This window comes from Balaenoptera ricei, chromosome 15 (genome assembly GCF_028023285.1).
Source record: "Balaenoptera ricei isolate mBalRic1 chromosome 15, mBalRic1.hap2, whole genome shotgun sequence".
Classification (NCBI taxonomy): domain Eukaryota; kingdom Metazoa; phylum Chordata; class Mammalia; order Artiodactyla; family Balaenopteridae; genus Balaenoptera; species Balaenoptera ricei.
Window position 1 is genome coordinate 30,919,995 of NC_082653.1, and position 19,818 is coordinate 30,939,812.

At 56.1% G+C, this 19,818-nt stretch overlaps 1 protein-coding gene across 2 annotated transcripts; it reads left to right on the forward strand.

Moving 5' to 3' along the window:
* The first annotated feature begins 1,982 nt into the window (after positions 1–1,982).
* Positions 1,983–19,652, forward strand: HSPA12B (heat shock protein family A (Hsp70) member 12B). 2 transcript variants are annotated; one of them, XM_059898729.1, is made up of 13 exons: positions 1,983–2,105; positions 6,933–6,992; positions 8,656–8,753; positions 9,757–9,881; positions 12,202–12,388; positions 12,735–12,839; positions 13,167–13,283; positions 15,106–15,280; positions 15,991–16,077; positions 16,512–16,616; positions 16,725–16,983; positions 17,453–17,556; positions 18,152–19,652. In XM_059898729.1, the coding sequence occupies exons 2-13, from the start codon at positions 6,950–6,952 to the stop codon at positions 18,805–18,807; spliced, it is 2,061 nt and encodes a 686-aa protein (XP_059754712.1). In that variant the 5' UTR covers positions 1,983–2,105; positions 6,933–6,949; the 3' UTR covers positions 18,808–19,652. The 2 variants fall into 2 exon arrangements, with proteins under 2 accessions (XP_059754712.1, XP_059754713.1); XM_059898730.1 differs by lacking the exons at positions 1,983–2,105; positions 6,933–6,992; positions 8,656–8,753 and adding an exon at positions 8,990–9,101.
* The last annotated feature ends 166 nt before the right edge of the window (positions 19,653–19,818 follow it).

Consider the following 19,818-nt stretch of genomic DNA (forward strand, 5'->3'; position numbering starts at 1 on the left):
CACACTTACACACACAAAGACATAAGATACAGACACACACATATATAATACATACAGACACACCGACAGGCATAGACACATACAGACACAGTCACATGGACATCCCAAGAGACACACTCACATATGGACACAGACATACATATACACACAGTCATAGACACACAAAGACACACTCATACACATAGACACACACACAGACACACCAACAGATACACACATTCTTACAGACACACATTTGGAACAGCCAGTAGAGGTTGCTGATTGGATACCTTGCTGGCTTATTGGCCAGTGCTAACATCCAAAATTGTTTGGTTCTGCACACCCCTCACCCCCAATCTCATTGCAGGGAGCCCTCTGGAGCAGTGGCCCTGACAATAAGGGCAAAAAGTCTAGGAGAAGGACTTCCCTGGTGGCTCAGTGATTAAGAATCCGCCTGCCAATGCGGGGTACATGGGTTCAAGCCCTGGTCCAGGAAGATCCCACATGCCGCAGAGCAACTAAGCCCGTGTGCCACAACTACTGAGCCTGCGCTCTAGGGCCTGCAAACCACAACTACTGAAGCTCGCGCACCCTAGAGCCCGCGTGCCACAACTACTGAGCCCATGTGTCGCAACTACTGAAGCCCGCACGCCTAGAGCCCGTGCTCCACAACAAGAGAAGCCACCACAATGAGAAGCCCGCACATGGCAACGAAGAGCAGCCCCTGCTCACCACAACTAGAAAAGCCCGCTTGCAGCAACGAAGATCCAATGCAGCCAAAAATAAGTAATAAAAATTTAAAAATAAGAATAAATAAAATTTTTTAAAAATTAAAAAATAAAATAAATAAATAAATAAATAAATAAATAAAAAGTCTGGGAGAGATGACACTTTAGCTGGGGAGCCTTTTAGATGGGCAGAGAGGAGGAGAGAAAGTACTCCAGGGAGGGACAATAGCCCCTGCCAAGGTTTGGGGTGGGAGGGGCAGCTGATGCCCAAAGAACTGTGGGAGCCTTCTTTGGGGAAGGGGCTGGGGGAACAGACAGGAGGCCAGCCCCCCTAACACAGAGAGACAAGCTAAGAAGCAGCCCTTGGCCCCACCCCATCCGTGCCCAGCCTAAGCCTTTGTGGGAACACACTGGGCAGAGAGAAAGGGGCCAGGCCCAGGCCCTGCCAGAACCAGGAGGTGGTGGGCGTTATGGGAAGTCAGCTGCCTTAGAGGGGCCTAGCAAAGAGATCTCCACTCTAAATCTCCTGTTTGGAGGCCAGGTCCCCAAATCCCCACGAAAGCATGGGTTAGGACAGGAAGAAGGTCATGAACCCACACAGGAAAGGAGCTCTGTGCTCCTTGCCAAAGCAGGATGAGTTCTGAGTGATCCCTTTGCTAGCAGTGGGGACCCAAACTGTGAGAACCCTTCCCTCCCTACCCCAAACTTCAGCAAGGACAGACCTAGGCCCCAGCCTGGGGCTTAAAGGCCTGTCCTCACCCTCAATCTGGCTTCTTCTCTCTTCTCTGACCCTTGGAGACCAAACTCGGGATCTTGGGGGTGGGGTGGGGGTGTCTGGGTGAAGGGACTGCGAGAGTCCGGGGCAGGGGCTGGAGGGGTCTGGGCAGGGCCCTCCCTCTCAGCAGCTAGGCCCCCTAGGCTGAATCCCGAGGTGGCCTTGGGGTGGGCAGAGGAGCCCTTCGCAGTCGGGCTGCAGGAGGCCTACCAGGGCCTGAAATTCCTCTCCTCCTCCCTCCACCTCGTCTCCTCACCCTTCTCCCCTCACGGCCCCCCGGGTGGCTGGGAAGTGGGGGAGGCGCAGGAGGGGCAAAGGGAGGGGCGGTGGACTCGAGCCGGGCCGGGCCCCTCGGCGGAGGCCCGTGTTGCAGGCCCCGCCCCGGCCTCGCACATCTGGGCTGAAGCGCTGGCCCACCCGGCGGCAGCGGCAGCGGCGCGGCCATCCGGCCTGTGGGAGGGGGAGGGGAGGAGAGGGGCGGGGGCGGTGCGGGGCGGAGAGCCGGGCTGGGGCCGGGCGCACGTCGAGGGCTTTGGCCGACGCGGCAGAGCACAGCCGCCCCACCGGCTGTGGGCCCAGGATCCAGGCGTCTGGACACAGGTTGAGCTGTCGGCAGGGCAGAGGTGAGTTCTGGGCGGGGGACCGCTGGGCTCCCAGAGAGGAGAAAACGCCAAGGTTTGCGGTCTCATCGCGGGCTGGCGGCTGAGACCCCACCACAAACTTCCTGACCCAGGGGGACAGGACTGGGGCAGATCTGCAAGCCCCTCTCTCCAGCAGGGCTGTGGGTTCGGTAAGGCAATTGGGGCAGTGACGGAGGGCTACATCCGGGCTTTGGGACCCCACACTCGCCCTGTGGAGGGCGGGGATCTGGGGGGAGGGAGGGGGGCTCGAGAGACTTCCGTGTCTGGGTGTCTGTGGGGCTGGGGGCGGCTCCAGGGAGCCAGTTTGTGGAGGACACGGTGCTTAGGCCAGAGGTGGAGACCCCGGGGTTGAGTGTGTGTGTATTTGGGGACGCCTGCAGGGGGAGTTCCCAGGGCCTGTGGTCCAGAAAGTTCAAGAGTGGCTGGGTGGCACAGTGCCAGACTGTGGGCTGGCCTCATGAACAGGGACCTCTGGTTTCTCTCTGTGGGGCCAGCTTGGGAATCCAGGTGGGGTGGGGTCAGGGCTCCCTGTGGTATCCCAGTGGAGCCAGGCTGTAAAGTTAGCTTGTGTGGGGGAGAGAAACTGACAGGGAGGGTGCTCTAAAATGTGGACTCCCTGGGAGAGTGAAGGCAGCCCTGGATCCCCAGAAGGTAAGAGAGGTGATGAGGGACAGTGGGCAGAGGGTGGGAGGGGCTTCAGGCCCTAGGCTGTGTGAGACAGAGGTTGTTTGTGAACTGGCTGCTCCCTTGATGAGGACCCATGGGGGCAGGGCAGGATGTATAGAAAGAAAAGTCGAGGACAGGGAGGGGACTTGAGAGGCCATTTCTATCACTCCCTGCCTCAGGCCAGGAGAAGGCAGCTTCCTCACCCCACAACCTCCCACTGGTCCCTCTCCTTGAGGGTGCCTCTCCAGAGACAGACTGGGGCAGCCCTTTGGGTGCCATTTCTGATATGTTCCTTGGGCCCTGATTGGCTCAGTCTCTGGCTTGGGAGAAATGCCTGTGGCCTCTCTTTGCCTGCTGACTGGCAGGATGCTGAGAGAGCAGTGGATAGGAGAGGCAGGGTCCCGGTAAAAGGAGGCCTGCGGGGGTATGGAGGCGAAAGTCCTAGGCTTTTGTGAGTCTGGGGGACACTGTGGGATGGGAGTCTCCAGTTTCAAGTCCCTACTCGGCCACACTCTGTCCTAGTCCCCAGTCATGCCTATTGGGTAGAAGTCAGGGCCAGGGGTCAGGGTAAAGCTGAAGATGAGAGGTCAATATGAGGCCAAGGGCTAGGGGTCAGTCCATGGGCAAGGTTAAGGGACAGACCATAGGCAGGGTTAAGGGTCTGTCTGTGGGTAGGGTAGGGGTCAGGCGGGGCCAGGGTTTAGCCTGCCCTTGTAGCCAGGAAATGAAGTTATTCTCTGTGTAAATCAAACTGCCCCACCCAATTATTCTCAAACCCATAAGCATCACCAGTCTGAAATTAGTGGGCCCCTGGGGCAGGGATCTACCTCTCCCCACTTCCAGCTGCAGGCCCCGCCCAGATATAGCTTTTGGGAGCTGAGGTTGTCCTGAGTCCCATGATCAGCATTCTCCTTAAATGTTTCTGGTATGTGCATGTGTATGCATGGTGGGGGATGTCCCAAAGAAATATGGGGTATGTGTGCGTGCTTGTGTGGCTGCCACCCTCTTGTACCTCCACCTCTCAGAGAATCAGCAGGATCCTCCTTCTTTAACACAAATTGATTCAGGACCTCCCTCCCTCCCTAAAGAACTCAGAATGACTATAATAAAAGTCTCAATAAGACCAAAAACTTCTGACAAGAGAAAATTCAGAATCCACATCATGAAGGGAAAGAACACTGCTCACATCTGTCCAACTCCCTGCCTTTTTATCAGCCACCTTCCTTTCTTGGACTTGATCCTCACAAGCCCCCTGCATGATCCATTTTACAGGAAAGGGCACTGAGGCACAGAGAGGCAACATGATGCACTCCAGCCAGGTGCCATAATAGGCCCTGTCAGCCCTGAGTGTAGGGGCATTCAGTGTCACATGCTCAAAGATAGGAGATAACTGGACCAGGTTCACAGAGCTGGGGAGATTATAGACACATTGGTTTGGACATGAAATCAGCTTAGAGTGACAACTCTTGAGTCCTTTTTTCTTGGTGGTTCTAGATTGTTTCTGCTTCAAATACAATATCCTTGGTTCAGAAAATCCATTCATTCATTCAGCAAAGCGTTTCCCCAGCACTTAGCCGCAGAACATGGCAGGAAGAAATGTCAATAAGTTTTTGCTGATGAATCAAAACAATGCATAAATAGGGCTGCCATATTCTCTCTTGTGGGCTTGATCCAGTAGTGTGTTGGTAGATGTTTTTCAGTCAGCTCCCCAAGAGGGAGAAAAACCTAATTTGCAGTTTACCAACTTCTATGGTATAATCACCGTGGCTGATTTCAAGGTATCAATGTGATGTCAATAAATGCAGAATTGAGAAGAGATGCACAGAATCAGCTCTTGGGAGCTGGTAGGATCCACGTCCAGCACGACACTCCATCACCCTGAACTGGGCACCTGTCCCTGGCTCTCAAGGCCCATACCCACCCCCACCATTTACTTTCCTTTTTCTCAGCATCATCCAGCTGCTGTACAAGTGCCCACGATCAGCCCCTGTATTTCCCCTGATTCTGATTCCTGGACATCCACCTGTGCACCTCCAGTGACAGCAGGACTGCATGTGTCTGGAAATCTCCATGGTGCTGGCCATGGGGGAATATCCTGGATGTGTCTCAGTGTCTGTCGATGCTGGGGCTGGGTTGTGTGAATTCTGTGTGAGCAAGGGTGTGTGCACGTGTGTGTAGGGGTGTGACAGTGCCCAGCTCTGTGTCTGCTGTGTTCTGTTAGCAAAACTTCCTGATCTGGCCACTGGCTACAGAGAGGGAGTGGGCTCTGGGCTGCCCCCACCCTTGTTTAGGCTCACTGCTGAGGACAGTAGCGTTGGTGATCTGAAGACTGGGCCAGGATACGTTGACAAGCACTTCTCAAACCTTAGGGTGCTCCCAACCACCTGGGATCTTGCGAAAAAGCAAGCGCTAACTCAGCAGGTCCAGGGCGGAGCCTGAGGGCCTGCACATCTAACAAGCTCCCAGGGGACCCAGTGCTGCTGTCCTGATACCACGATTTGAGTAACAAAGCTGTCAGTGACCTGGAGGACGATGCCTCTAGCTTGGCCCTCAGAACTTCACAGACACAAGCTCAGGTTCCTCCCACCTTAGAAAAGAAAATAAAAACCTGTCCTCCCCTCCTCAAGCATTATGTTCCTCCAGGTGCAGCCAAGCTTCCCAGAAGTGCTAGCTCCGTTCTCTCACCGTCTGCTCCCTCCTCGCCTACCTGACTCCGCCCCATCTCCATCATTCCACTGAAATGCCATTAAAAACAGGTGTTTCCAGTCTCATCTAAAAATCTCTGAAGGCGTCTAGCTTCACAGTCTTCTCTTATCAAGATCTTCATGAAACCATAGCAGGCAACTCCGTCTCCCTGGCCAGCCAACCTTCCTCCAGTCAACCTTTATTCAGAGCTTCTCCTCCCTTCCCTTCCCCCACTCTACTCTCTGCCAAGCCTCCTGTGACAATGACTCCCAGACACACTTCTCCACCTCAGATTTCTCCCTGACCTCTAGGTCATGTGTCATCTGACTCCTCAGTCTGTTCTCTCAGCAGTTTCAAAACTGCACCCAGAACACTGCCCCTTCCCCCCTGCCAGCCTGCCCTGCTCCAGTATTCTCCATTTCACCATCCATCTCCTCGCTTGAATCAGGCAGTGTCATCCTTGACACCTTCTTCTTCCTAACCTCCCATGTCCAATCCAGCCATCTTCCATCAGGCTTGTTGATTTTAACCTCTAACATAAATGTTTACACTTCTGTCTCAAGACACACAGCCACCACCATCATCTGTTGCCTGGAGCACTGATTGGCTCCTGTTTTCATGTCGTCCCACTGCAGTCTACACTTCCCATGCAGCCAGAGGGGCTTTTTAAAACACAGATTTAGTCATGCCCCTGCCTTCACTCTGCCACTTGAAACCTTTCAAGATTTGCTGTTGCCTTTCATGTAAAACCAGATCTAAAATTGGGTCCACCAGGGTCTGCCTGCAGGGTGAGCCTAGCCCAACCCCTCTCTCCAGCCTTGCCATGCTCCCCTTTCTGCCCTGCTTCACAGTATCCTTCACAGCATTGTTTGTAATCTCAGATTCACTTACATGATTATCTGATTATGAATGGCTTCCCCACCAGGCTGTGGGCCCCCAGGACAGGGACAGTGTCTCTCTGGGTCACTGATGTCCCACAGCATCTGGCAGAGAGTGGGCACCTGAAAACACTTAGGAGCATCCTGGTTCCAACAAAGCAACTGTTAAAAAGACATTTTTGAGGGAATTCCCTGGCGGTCCAGTGGTTAGGTTTCCTCCCTTCCACTACAGGGGGCCAGGGTTCAATACCTGCTCGGGGAAGTAAAATCCTGCAAGCCACACAGTGTAGCCAAAAAAAAAAAAAGACATTTTTGAGACAAGCTGGGATGGAGGATTGAGCATTGGATGAGATTAAGGAATTACTGTTGATTTTGTTAGACATGATATTGGTGTTGTGGCAATGTCTTTTAAACAATCTCTGTTAGAGAGACATATTAAATAATTTATAGGTCAAGCAACATGCCTGGGATTTGCTTCAAAGGACTCCAGCCAAAAGTAAATAAATAAAATAAACAATTATTCAGTAAGGGAACAAAGGAACAAATAAATGCCATTCTGCTTGTCTGTTCCTGTTCACAGCCACAGGGCCTACAAAGATGCTGGCTGTCCCGGAGATGGGCCTGCAGGGGCTGTACAGCGGTAAGATCCACCCCCTCACCTCTGCCCGGGGCCCACTGCCCCCCTCACCCTGGCACTCAGACCCACCCCTAGTCTGTCCACATGCCTTGCCCAGCAGAGGCTCCTGAGAGCTGTTCTGTGAGTGTGTGTGCGCAAGGAGGGTCAGTGCAACAGGACTACGCATGTGAGTGTGTGTGTGTGTGTCTGCGTGTCTGCCTATGGGCAGGTCTCTGGGCACAGGGTGTGTATGTCTGCACAGAATTCTGTTTGTGTGCATGCGCATCTGCCTTTGGCCTGGTCTGGGCACAGGCTCTGGGTTCTGTGCAGGGGTAGGAGGCCAGGAGGCAGGACGGACACGCCTCAGGAAGTCCACTCACAAAGACCTGGTGGGCTGGGGCTTCCTTCCTGACTCCCTTCCCAGGCTCAAACCACAGCAACTCGGCCCCGCAAGCTGGAGCTGGTGACAGGACCCAAGCCTGCCCTGGCCACCTGAGAAAAAGGGGCTCTGGGAGTGTGACCACCATGTCCTTGCCCCTCCAGCACTGCAAGACAGATGCCAGCCCTGTCCAGACACTTCCCAGAATTCCCTTCATGCCCAGCCCCTCACATATATTCCCAGGGTACCCCAAGGTCGGGGAGGGCTGGGACTTGTCAGGGCCACAGAGCTGTGGCTGAGCGAGTATACAGGCCCCAGCCCTGGCTCAGCCTAAAGCCAGACATTGATTTGCTGATGTGTCTTCATACCAGACCCCATCAATCTCCCTGGTCAGCACCCCCGTCCCCACACACGGATCTCAGGGCAGCCCCAGTGCCCCTCCTAGGGGCCTTAGCAAAGTTCAGTGTGGTGGTGATGAGCCACCAGCCCACACCAGCAAAGCAGGCCCTCCTGCCCCCTGAGCTGCCAGAGCCTCCAAACCAGGCTTTGGGCTGCCTTCTGGGGGCTGCACTGCTTCCTCCCACCAAAGGTCCAGCTCAGTCCTAGGCCTGTGAGAGGGTCTTAAGGGGGCCTCCTGCCCCCAAACGCTGGCTCCAGGTCTATGTGTGTCATGGGGGAGGGGAGGCTTGGAATCTGACTTCCTAGTGTGGTGGACACCTCTCGGCTCAGGGCTGGGCTGGGGGAGGTGTTGCCCCAGTCAGCCAGCTGGGCCTGTCCATGGATGGCCCTTGGGGGGCAGAGGGAGGGGGCGAGGCAACTCCCTCAGGTCCTGATTAGAACCATGTGGCTGCACTTTAGTGGGGAGAGGAGCGGCTCCACTCCCACTCAGTTAGGTCTGTAGTCCCCTACCTTTTCTGGTTTCTCCACCCTCACCCCAGGAGCTCACCTGCCCCACCTCTCCTGCCCTTCAATCTCTGGACTCAGTCTTCCCCACCCCCACAATGCTTCTCTGTCTCTCCCCTTCCCTGGTGTGTCTGAGGGGTGCTGGGGGAGACAGTGAGTCCCTAGGTGAAGTATGTCACCCTTCAGGAATAGGTCACCTCTAACTGATAACAGACCCTGAACCCAGCTATCCCCGACCCCGACCTCAGTCCTGTCCTTCCTACCCTCCTGCCCTCGTCCCCTTTCCCCAGCAGGGTACCCCTCACCTTGGCCCAGCAATGACTGATGGAGAATCCCCCAGGCTTGGGGCCCAGCCACCAGCCTCTTACCCTGATTGTGCCAGAATGATTTGCCCTCTCTTTGCAGGCTCCAGCCCAGAGCGGTCTCCAGTGCCCAGCCCACCCGGCTCCCCAAGGACCCAGGAAAGCTGTGGCATTGCCCCCCTCACACCCTCACAGTCTCCAGTAAGCCCAGAGCAGGGATTGGGGTGGTGGGTGGCCTGGGTAGTGGGGAAGGTCACACTGGTGTCTGGAAGAGCCCTGGCAGGTCTGGGCTGGGGGTACCATCATGCTTCCTGCCCCTACACACTCCACTCATGTTCCCCCTGATGGGTTAGCCTTAGGTGACCTTGGACTGTAGGGGTAACAATTCTACTGAGGTGATCTCTCTCCAGGATAACATCTAGGGACCATTGCACGTAACCTGCCTGGGGCAGATGTACTTCTGAGCAAGTAGTTTTGTGTGTTCTCAGAGCACTGGGCCTCCGAGACTTGCTTCCCCTCCTGTCAACCACAGCCCCACCTTAATACAAGGTATATCTAGGGAAGAGGAGACATGTTGCTAAAAAATAGTTTGGGGCTAGCTTGACGTATCCAGGACATAACCACCACCCCCAAGCTCCCTAGGTCACCCCACGTGGGGTGGCCTCACCCTAGTGATCCAGCCTGGGGACCCCCTTGTTCTCAGGGAGCCCAGGCCTGGCCTGGGAGGAGGCAGGGACCACTCTTGGGCATGTGCATGGGGCCTCTCTTCTCTGTCACAAAACTGGATAGAGTCTGGCTGTGTCACTGTGGCCACAAAGAGCAAGAGGGTCAAATAACGCAGGTCCATGTGCTATGAAGCTGCTCAGAGCAGCAAAATTGCCCCCAGCTGGGCCCAGGCTGTGACATGGTGTGAGATGGGGGTGGGGCAAAGGCAGTCCAGGCAGAAGGTAGGCAGAGAACCAGAAGCAGGGAAGCAGGAGCTCAAGCCCAAAACTTCATGGGGCTACCTGAGAGGCCTTGGGCTTTCTGAACAGTTGGCATCTCAAGGGCTTAGCTTGGAGCTTAGGAGAGGAAGGGAGCCAGGCAGGCAGGTAGGTGGGGGTGGGCCAGGGCCGGTCTGGACCACAGCCAGGGGTTGGGAGGGCTCCCACATACAGTCAGCCTGGCCCTCTGGCTGCTCCCTGACTAGGTCTTGCACTTGCAGAAGCCTGAAGCCCGAGCCCCCCAGCAGGCCCCCTTCTCCGTGGTAGTGGCCATCGACTTCGGCACCACATCCAGTGGCTATGCCTTCAGCTTTGCCAGTGACCCTGAGGCCATCCACATGATGAGGTGAGGGTGGCTGGGCTGGGAGATTGGTTGTTGTGGGGGTGGGAATCCTACACCCTGGGAGAGGCCTGGTCCCAGAAGTACTGTCACTAAGGAGAAATGGGGTCTCCTCAGAGTGCCTTCCACTCCTAGTCTGGGCTCCCCACTGGGGCAAAAGTTTGGAGGATGGGTGCCAGGCCTGGGCCCTCAGCCCCAATTGGGGCAGCTCTCTGACCTCTGCAGGAAATGTTGGGCTTTGTTTTTTATTTTAAATTTTTTATTGAGAGATAACAAACATACAGTATAATACACAGATCTTTTTCTGGGCTAGTCACAAACAAAAACATATGCAAAAACCAAATAAATATGTGGTTTTAAAATAAAAGTGGTATATCATACAACTTGCTTTATTTTAAGTTTTCAACACTATTTTCTAGATGTTTCATGTGAATACAGAGAGCCACGATTTTGTTTTAATGGTTGCATAGTATTCCACAGTACAGATGTGTCATAATTTATCCATTCTCCTATTGATAGTTTTGAGGCTATTTTTCCTTCTAATTTTTCACTATTACAAAAAGTGCTGCAATGAATATTCTTCCTTGAAAACTTGTGCTGGAATTTCTATGCGGTAGATTCCTAGAGGCAGATTCCTAGGTTTGGCTCGAATGAAATACAAGGAAATGAACGATCAGAGGGTTAACTGAGTTGACAAGTCACACAGTTGTCATGAAAGAGCTGTTTGAAAAATCCATTCTGATGGAATTTGTTTTGTTTGAATGAAACATTTGTTTGACACTCCCCTTCAGGCCTCAAGACACTGATCCTTTGAATATATCTTAGTGGGGCTATAGCCTATAGGGGGAAGACCCCTATAGAAGACCGCAAAGCTCCCAACTCAGCCTGGGGTGGGGGATCAGGGGGCTTCACCAGGGCCTGGGAGGCTGGATGGAAGGGTGGGTGGAGAGACAGGCAAAGGGTCACTGCCCCAAAGATACAGGGGACCTAACCTACATGAGCGTGGACTGTCCTTCCCCTTTCTCTGCTCCCTCCACATCCACATGAGGCCAAAAGGCTCTGGGCCCTTAAAGCTCTCTAAGAGCTGCAGGGCATCCCAGCTTGTCAGCACACACAGCTGAGGCCATGCTGGGCCCCTTGCTGGGGCTGAGGACACATGAAGGGACACTGGAGATAACAGTCACAGGAAGTAACTGGGGGCATCTTGGCCTCCTCCCAAGCCCTTCCCACCCCCACTAGCCACTAATCCCCATCACTTCTATCTCTAATATCCCTGTAATACCTGCCTACTTCTCTCCACCACTACCACCCCGAAGTTCAGCCCCACCCTCTCTCACTTGAACAGTTGCAATATCCTCCTCCCTGGTTTTCCTTCTCCATCCTCCCTCCCCTCCACTCTGTTGCTACATGGGGACCAGTGACCTTTCTAAAGGCAAATGTGGTCATGCCTCTTCACTCCCCTACCTAATACCCACCAAGACAGAATTCTGATATGGCATTTGGTACTCCTCCTTAGTTGATCTTAAGATTCCTGTATTTTCTCCTGCTTTGAGCCAACTTATAGCTAGTTCTCCCTGGTCTTTCACACCTCCAAGCTTTTGCACATGCTCTTCCTTCTGCCTGGATTCCCAGTTCCTTCCCCAAAAGGCTGCACTGGTGAACTTGGCCTAGAGGAGTCAGGGCATCAGACAACGCAGAGGAAGTGGAGGAAGGATTTGCCAGGCTAATGAACTGGGCAGTGAGTTCTGGGTGGAGGTCCAGATGATGCCTGCACATAGGGAAGTTTGGAGTCTCAGGTTTTGGGGGCCTGCTGGAGGTGCAGTCAGCTGGGATGTAGCTACTGATGTGGGCCAGATAGGAATGATCATGAATGCCTTCAAAGAGCTTAGCTGTGGAAGATGGCCTAGAGGAGGGCAAACCAGCTGGCTGGGAGGAGGCCTCTGCCAGGGTCCTGGAGAGACATATCAGAAGGCCAGACGAGGCAGATGGCTTGCTGCTGCTTGTTAAAAAGACAGGGAGGTGAGGTCCAATGGTATACTTCATGGAAGGGAGCAGGAGCTGAGGATGTCAGATGGGACCCATGGCCCCATGGATAGAGAGGATCCCATGAGCAACGTTTATGGATTTAAGTGGATGCCAAGCACCATATTCACAAGAACCCTAAAAGGTAGGTACTATTATTATTTCCATTTTACATATGGAAAGACTGAGGCTTGGGGAAGCCAAGTGAGCTGCCCAAAGTCACACAGCTGGTTCCAGAGCCAGCACCCAACCCCACAAAGGGAGGATTACTGCTGACCACACTGACAGCTAACTGCCTCCACAGGAAATGGGAGGGCGGGGACCCAGGTGTGGCCCACCAGAAGACCCCCACCTGCCTGCTGCTGACCCCAGAGGGTGCCTTTCACAGTTTTGGCTATACAGCCCGTGATTACTACCACGATCTGGACCCTGAGGAGGCTCGTGACTGGCTCTACTTTGAGAAGTTCAAGATGAAGATCCACAGTGCCACTGTGAGTCACATTCTGGCTCAGGGCCCAGCTCCAGCCAGGGAGGCAGGGCTAGGAGGGAAAGCGGAGAGGGAGGCCTCATGGAGGGTAGGTAAAGCTAAAAGGTGAGGAGGGGCCTGGTGGAGGAGTAGCTAAGGGGGTGGAGCTTGAATCTAAGGGATGGAGGCATGACCAAGAGGTGAAGATAGGGTAAAGAGAGGGGCTGGGGAGAGAACTAATGTGAGATTAGAGCCAGAGTGGGACAGTGCCAAAGAGGGGGAGCACCAGGAAATGGGGTGAGTATAAGAGGTTGTCAGGAAATGGAGGCAGAGCTATGGCCTCCTGCAGAGTCACCTTGTGTCCCTGCCAGGATCTCACCTTGAAGACCCAGCTAGAAGCGGTAAATGGAAAGAAAATGCCTGCCCTGGAGGTGTTCGCCCATGCCTTGCGCTTCTTCAAGGAGCATGCCCTTCAGGTACGCTGTGACCCCATCCCTGCCTACTGGGGTGGAGGGCCCCCAGGTCCATCCTTTCCCCTCAGCCCATCCCCTGTCCATCCAATGGGTAGCCACTGTCAGAAGACAGAGGTCATCTCCAGTCCCCTGCCTTTCTGTCTGGTAGAGCCTGCATCAACCCTACAGGTGTTGGGGAGGTGGTGGTGGTGGGGAAGGGGGTGTTAGGATTCCAAGTTAGCTGGGAAGTTCCTCCTGAGGCCTGATTAGTTCCTCCAGCTGCCATAGAGGCTAAAGACACTTCCCACAAACCAAGCCAGCCATTCCCCTCACTGCCCCCTCCTGCTCCAGGAGCTGAGGGACCAGTGCCCGTCGCTGCCAGAGAAGGACACTGTGCGCTGGGTGTTGACAGTGCCGGCCATCTGGAAACAGCCAGCTAAGCAGTTCATGAGAGAGGCTGCCTACTTGGTGAGAATGTGCACTCAGAGCCGTGGACGTTGGTCGGGAGGGCCCCGGGCATGGCCCCATACCCTCATTCACCCACCACCCTTGGGACCACAGAGCCATTGTGTAAAGACTGCCAGCCCCACCCTGCTGGCCATTTTGGAGGGTTGTTGCCACTAGGAAAGGGGGTGGGCCTGCAGGACCAGAGAGCAGAGGGACAAAAGACACAGCCCAGGCCAGCTTAAACAGTGTCTTAGGGCAGGTTTCCTAGAAGCAGAGCCCAAGATGGGAATTCTTGTGCATGTGGTCTATTGCAAGGACTCTCAGCAGAAAGAGGAGTGAGGAAAGCAGGACAGGAGAAAAAGCTGGGCAGGGATGTGGTCTTAGCTGGAGTCTAGCCTCAGCCTGATCCCATGGAGAGCTCTAGAGGGAGAATGTACTGTGGTGTTGGCCACGAGGAGGCGGGGGGGGGGGTGGCTTTTTGTCCATCCTTATCAGTCTGTCATTGGTTACTGGGGGAGTTGGGGAAAGGCCCTCCAAGTGAGGTGGTTCCCATTCAGCTGAGGGCAGTTCTTCAGAGAAGGGGCAGCGGTAAGCCAATAGCAGCCAACACTCAGTGTAGCTGGGCAGGACACCAAGAACACCCACTTCAGCCAGCATCAGTATTTTCACCACAGCCCCAACCACTGAGCAGGGGAAATAGGACTATGAAACTATGAAGGGAGGTGATTTTGGCCAATGTTTGCTGGTCTTCCTACCACAAGAGATGCCCAAAAGTCTGGAGAAAGGGGGACGGCTCAGGCACCCCTCTCTCAAGTGGAAATGGGGAGGTTGGAGGGGGGCTCATTGTTTGATCCTGCCCGTGAACCTGGGGCCTTGGTGGACACCCTAGGATCTCCAAAAGGGATCTCAGGAATTCCAGTGCACCTTCCCCTGGAGGATACCAGGACCCCCAACCCCCCACAAACACAACTTTGGGCCAGGCATGCCTCAGCTGTCAAATCCGCAGGTGCCTACACTTGTCTCTAGAAGGAGCTAACCCTGAGGCCAGTGGGCATCCCCCCTGCAGAGACCAGGATGAAAGCATGGCTGTGCCCAGCCAGAACAAACACCCCCACACCAGTGGCCCCCTGCTGGTTTACCCACCCTGCTTCCTCCCACACTGTTCCCTGTCAGCTGAGGATGGGCTGGCCCTGGGCAGTAAGTCTTAATACCCACCCATCCCCATCCCCCACCTGGTCAGACTGCTTTGCCTTGGCACCTGAAATTTCACTGTTAAAGTTTCTTTCCTCCTATATCAGATTCCCTGAGAACAAAGTTCTCCTAAGAGTGGGGAGGCCCATGGCCACTGTCTATCACCAGTGGAGAAAGAGGGTTCAGTAAGACAAAAGGGGCCCCCCCACCCCTCTGACTGATGGTCTGGCCATTATACCCACCCTCCCCAATACACTGTGTTGGAGTCTCCACTAACCCCCTCAGCCAGTGCTTAGCTGGCCAACACAGTATCTGTGAAGGGGACCTTGCTGCAGCCCAGGGACACCTTGGGCAGCCTGGAGGCAGATCCCAGGTGCTCTAGGTTTTCACTCAGTCAAGGGTCTCTTCCTGCTGGGCAACACCATGGCATCTTTGGCCATGGCCATGCCCCTCCCCAGCCTGGTCACAGGGTGGCTGTGAGACAGCTCCAAATTTGTGCAGCATGGAGGGGCCTGAGCAGCTTAGCATGGGTGGAGTATAATCCGGAGGAGATGGGAGCCCCACAGGCCCCTGGTTGCCTGCCCTGAGGTGCCATTTCAGTGTGATGCCTGGCCCATGGTGCTCCCCAACCCTGCCAACCACCCATCCTCAGGCCGGACTGGTGTCGAGAGAGGATGCAGAGCAATTACTCATCGCCCTGGAGCCTGAGGCTGCCTCTGTCTACTGCCGCAAGCTGCGTCTGCACCAGCTCGTGGACCTGAGCAGCCGAGCTCCAGGCAGTGGGCGCCTGGGCGAGCGCCGCTCCATTGATTCCAGCTTCCGTCAGGGTGAGCCACCCCCAGGGGTACTGCCCAGTGGCCTTGGAGGCAGGCGCTTAAGATTACACCTGGCCCTAGAGTAGCACTGTCAGAGGACGGTAGGACTCAGCCCAGCCCTGAATCTGAGAGTGGGAGGGTGATGCCTACCCTGAGGAGAGGTGCTTGGGTACTGACAAAGGGTACTCTGAGCTGAAGGTGGAGGTCTTCAGGAGCTGTCCCTTAAACAGCCACTGAATCAGTTTTCCCTCCCCTCCTGGCACATCAGCTGTCCTCCCCCCTCCCCCATCAGCCCCAAGCTCCTGCTGCCAGGACCAGGAACTGGGACAGCTATGGTCAACCTTCATCATCCCCTCAGATGCCATCTCCCATGACAGGGAGAGGTCCCAGGACCTTCCCCCACCCCATCCCCAGCTCCTTCAGACCTTCTTAATTCTGATTTTGCTATGGCCTGAGCCCTTCTGGATTAAGGGAAGGTCCTGCAGCCGGAAATACTTCCCCTTAGCTGTTGGTTACAGTGCCTGAGATTACCCCATCCAGTTTCTCTGGACCCTTTAGGGTTCAGCATTGCCCTCTCCCAGTTAGGAGTGGAGCAGGAGTTTCAGGAGCACTGGCTGCTCCCGATGCTCATGGAGGGCGTTGGTGGAAGGATGCGGGGCATTGAGCGTGGTAGCTGAGACACTCCTTCTAACCTCACTGTCCTGCTGTCCCTCAACACCCAGCCCGAGAGCAGCTTCGAAGGTCCCGCCACAGCCGCACGTTCCTGGTGGAATCGGGTGTCGGAGAACTGTGGGCTGAGATGCAAGCAGGTGGGGGAGGGGAGATGGAGGGATATTCCTTGGGCCCTGTGGGGCACCGTATACTGCAGGTGGGGGGAACATTCCCGAAGTCAGCTCTAGCCCCTAGGAACCCTGCCCCTTCCAACTCCTTCAGCTGTACCTAACCTGGTAGTCCCCCTCAGTCACCTGCACTCCCACCCCCACTCACAGCCATGCCCCTAACCCCCACTCCCCCGGGGGATTCTCTGCAGATGGAGTTGCAGAATCCTGGGACCATTTTCCCCCACACCTTGTGCTCCTACCTGGTGACCTGAGGTTCAAGCACCTGAAGCCCCTTTCAACCCTAACCCCCATGGCCCCGCAGACAGGGCTCAGGACCTGGGGCAGGGCTGGAGGCTGGGTAAGTCTGCAGAGGGCGCAGAGCTGAAGGTGCCACGAGTGTGTGCTCACGCTCGCCCCCGTAGGAGACCGCTACGTGGTGGCAGACTGCGGGGGAGGCACGGTGGACCTTACCGTGCACCAGTTGGAACAGCCCCATGGCACCCTCAAGGAGCTCTACAAGGCGTCTGGTGAGTAGCCAGGCAGCACCCTTGGTACCCAGACCGCCCTGGCCCCGCCAACCACCCCTGGCGGCGGAGTCGGCACTGAAGCCCCCTTCGACCCCTGCCCTACCCAAGGTGGCCCCTGTGGCGCGGTGGGCGTGGACCTGGCCTTCGAGCAGCTGCTGGGCCGCATCTTCGGCGAAGACTTCATCGCCACCTTCAAAAGGCAACGCCCAGCAGCCTGGGTGGATCTGACTATAGCCTTCGAGGCCCGCAAACGCACCGCAGGCCCACACCGTGCGGGGGCGCTCAACATCTCGCTGCCCTTCTCGTTTATTGACTTCTATCGCAAGCAGCGAGGCCACAACGTGGAGACAGCCCTGCGCAGGAGCAGGTGGGCCGGGAGACCGCCCCTACAGGGGAAGGTGTGGGCCCCAGGGGGGAGTAGGGGGTCCACCTTATCTGTCCCACGCACACATCATGCCAGCCCCGGTGGAGGCAGGGGGAGGGGCATGAGTACCCCAGCTGGAATCGGCAGCCCAAACTGGGGCGAGAATCTTGAGCCTGGGGAAAGGCCAACATCTACCTCTTCCCATTCCCTGCACACACACACACACACACACACACACACACACACACACACACACGCTAGCCAATGGGTCTGGGTTCCTCTGCTCGAGGCAAAGGGAGGCTCCTCTCCTGGGACCTCATGCCTGGACCTGGAACAGACCTGCATCTAAAGCCCTGAGGGTATGGCTGGCACAACACATAATGTGCAGTCAGTGCCCAGGTACTTCGACCTGGAATAGGGGTAGCACCCGGGACCCTGACCCATGGGCCTGTGCCTCCTTCAACACCTACAGCGTGAACTTCGTGAAGTGGTCCTCACAGGGGATGCTCAGGATGTCTTGTGAGGCCATGAACGACCTCTTTCAGCCCACGGTCAGCGGGATCATCCAGCACATAGGTAAGTACCTGAGCCTGGGTCCTTCATTCACCTCAACATACACACCCAGATGCGGGAATATCTTACCCTGTTAGTGCCTGGAAACCTCCCCATATCCATACACTGGAATGAGACCCAGAATCATCTGGAATACCTGGAGGATGCAGTGTGGTGGGGATTAAGAGATAGGCGGGAAGATGTGCAGTCTTGCCAGGTTAAAGAACCTCTGGTGCCTTTTTCCTCAAATGGGGTGATAGTATTAGGTCCCCCAAACTGTTATCACACAGATTTAAATGAACTGAAGTATCTAGAGAGTGAGTGCAACGTCTTGCACGTAGTAGGCATTTAATATGTGTAAATGCAGACCCTTATCTCAAGCCCTCCACGGTGTGGTGGGGAAGCAGAGCCCATAAGGATTGCCAGGGGCCCTCATGAAAGCACTCGGTGTTTTTCTTTATGGGAACCAGGCTACCGTTTTATAGCGAAATGTCTAGTTTCTGGTTGCCCGAGGATACAGGCGGGCAGAGGAGAGGCGCCAGTGGCTGCGCAGTGGTGGCCTCAGTGGCCCACTCCCCGTACCTCCTCCTTACCCCCACCCTCCACTCCTGTACCGCAGAGGCGCTGCTGGAGCGCCCCGAGGTGCAGGGCGTGAAGCTGCTGTTCCTGGTGGGCGGCTTCGCCGAGTCGGCCGTGCTGCAGCACGCGGTGCAGGCAGCACTGGGCGCCCGCGGCCTCCGCGTGGTGGTTCCGCACGACGTGGGCCTCACCATCCTAAAGGGCGCGGTGCTCTTCGGGCAGGCTCCGGGCGTGGTTCGGGTGCGGCGCTCGCCGCTCACCTACGGCGTGGGCGTGCTCAACCGCTTCGTGGCTGGGCGCCACCCGCCCGACAAGCTGCTCGTTCGCGACGGCCGCCGCTGGTGCACCGACGTGTTCGAGCGCTTCGTGGCCGCCGAGCAGTCGGTGGCCCTGGGCGAGGAGGTGCTGCGCAGCTACTGCCCGGCGCGCCCAGGCCAGCGCCGCGTGCTCATCAACCTATACTGCTGCGCCGCCGAGGACGCGCGCTTCATCACCGACCCGGGCGTGCGCAAGTGCGGCGCGCTCAGTCTAGAGCTCGAGCCCGCCGAGGGAGGCCCCCATGCTGCCGACGCGCCCCCTAGCCGCCGCGAGATCCGCACTGCCATGCAGTTTGGCGACACCGAGATTAAGGTCACTGCCGTCGACGTCAGCACCAATCGCTCCGTGCGCGCCGCCATCGACTTTCTTTCCAATTGAGGGCGCAGTGCCAGCCCCCCTCGGCCCCGCTGAACTCTCTTTTGGCCCAGGACCTGGCGAGCGGGCTGAGGCGTACCAACCTGCCCCATTCCCCGCCATCCTGCCCCGGGAGGTGAGGTCGCAGGAGGATGGGTGGGGACATATCCAGAAACTCTGGCTTTGGGATTGGGCCCCGGTCCACTGACTGGAAGGCTGAAGGGCCCTGCCAAGGACTGAGGTCAAGGAGACTTAAAAGAGGTTTGTAAGACGGCCGTGCCCACAGGGAGCACGTGATCCTGAAAGCAGAATGCACCGGAAGACTTGAGCCCTGGTCTGAACTGGGGTCCGGGATGGGAGTCGGGGGGTGGGGGTGCAGCTGCAGGTGGGGCAGCAAGAGGAAGGAGGTTGTGCAGGGCCTGGGCCTGAAGGGCAGAGTGCACTGACTGACTGGCTCAGCCTGTTTAGGGAGCCAGACAGGACAAGGACTGGAAGCTGACAGGAAAGGGACAGGGGTAGTAAGACCTTCCTGGGCGTGGTACTGACCACCCAAGTATGAATGTTAATTGTAGAAAGAGCAGTAGCAGACTATGAGGAGAAGGGTACAGGGTGAGGCACTTAAGAGGGGGATGTGGGGGCACATGTTGGGGCAGCCTTTCCTTTCTATCTGAGAAGGCCCCAGGGGCAGCCTACCAATGACCCACTTGCACTCCATCGAGCCACGGAGTTGGGGGAGGGTAGGGAGGACAGAAAGAGCACTGGTCCCGGCTCTGCCATCAGCTCAGTGTACCTGCCCTCCCATGATGTGCAACAGCCCCACCTGCCTGAGAACCCTAAGGTGACAATAAAGCATTTATGCTCAAGGTGAAGCTATAGCCTCCTGGTACCTCACAAGAGGGGACCCTAATAGTGGAGTAGTGGAGAGGGGCTGGGATCTGCAAAGGGAGGTTTTCAGCTGTGCCTGGGGCTGGGAACTGACCAGAAGGGGGTGCTGCTGTCTCTGGGTCAAGCCTCCCAAACAGAACGCCCCATTCC

Coding starts and splice junctions, on each gene's coding strand:
- HSPA12B (XM_059898729.1), top strand. CDS start 6,950: ATGCTGGCTGTCCCGGAGATGGGCCTGCAGGGGCTGTACAGCG. Junction 16,078..16,511: donor GTGGGCTGAGATGCAAGCAG/GTGGGGGAGGGG, acceptor TCGCCCCCGTAG/GAGACCGCTACGTGGTGGCA. Junction 17,557..18,151: donor CGGGATCATCCAGCACATAG/GTAAGTACCTGA, acceptor CCTGTACCGCAG/AGGCGCTGCTGGAGCGCCCC.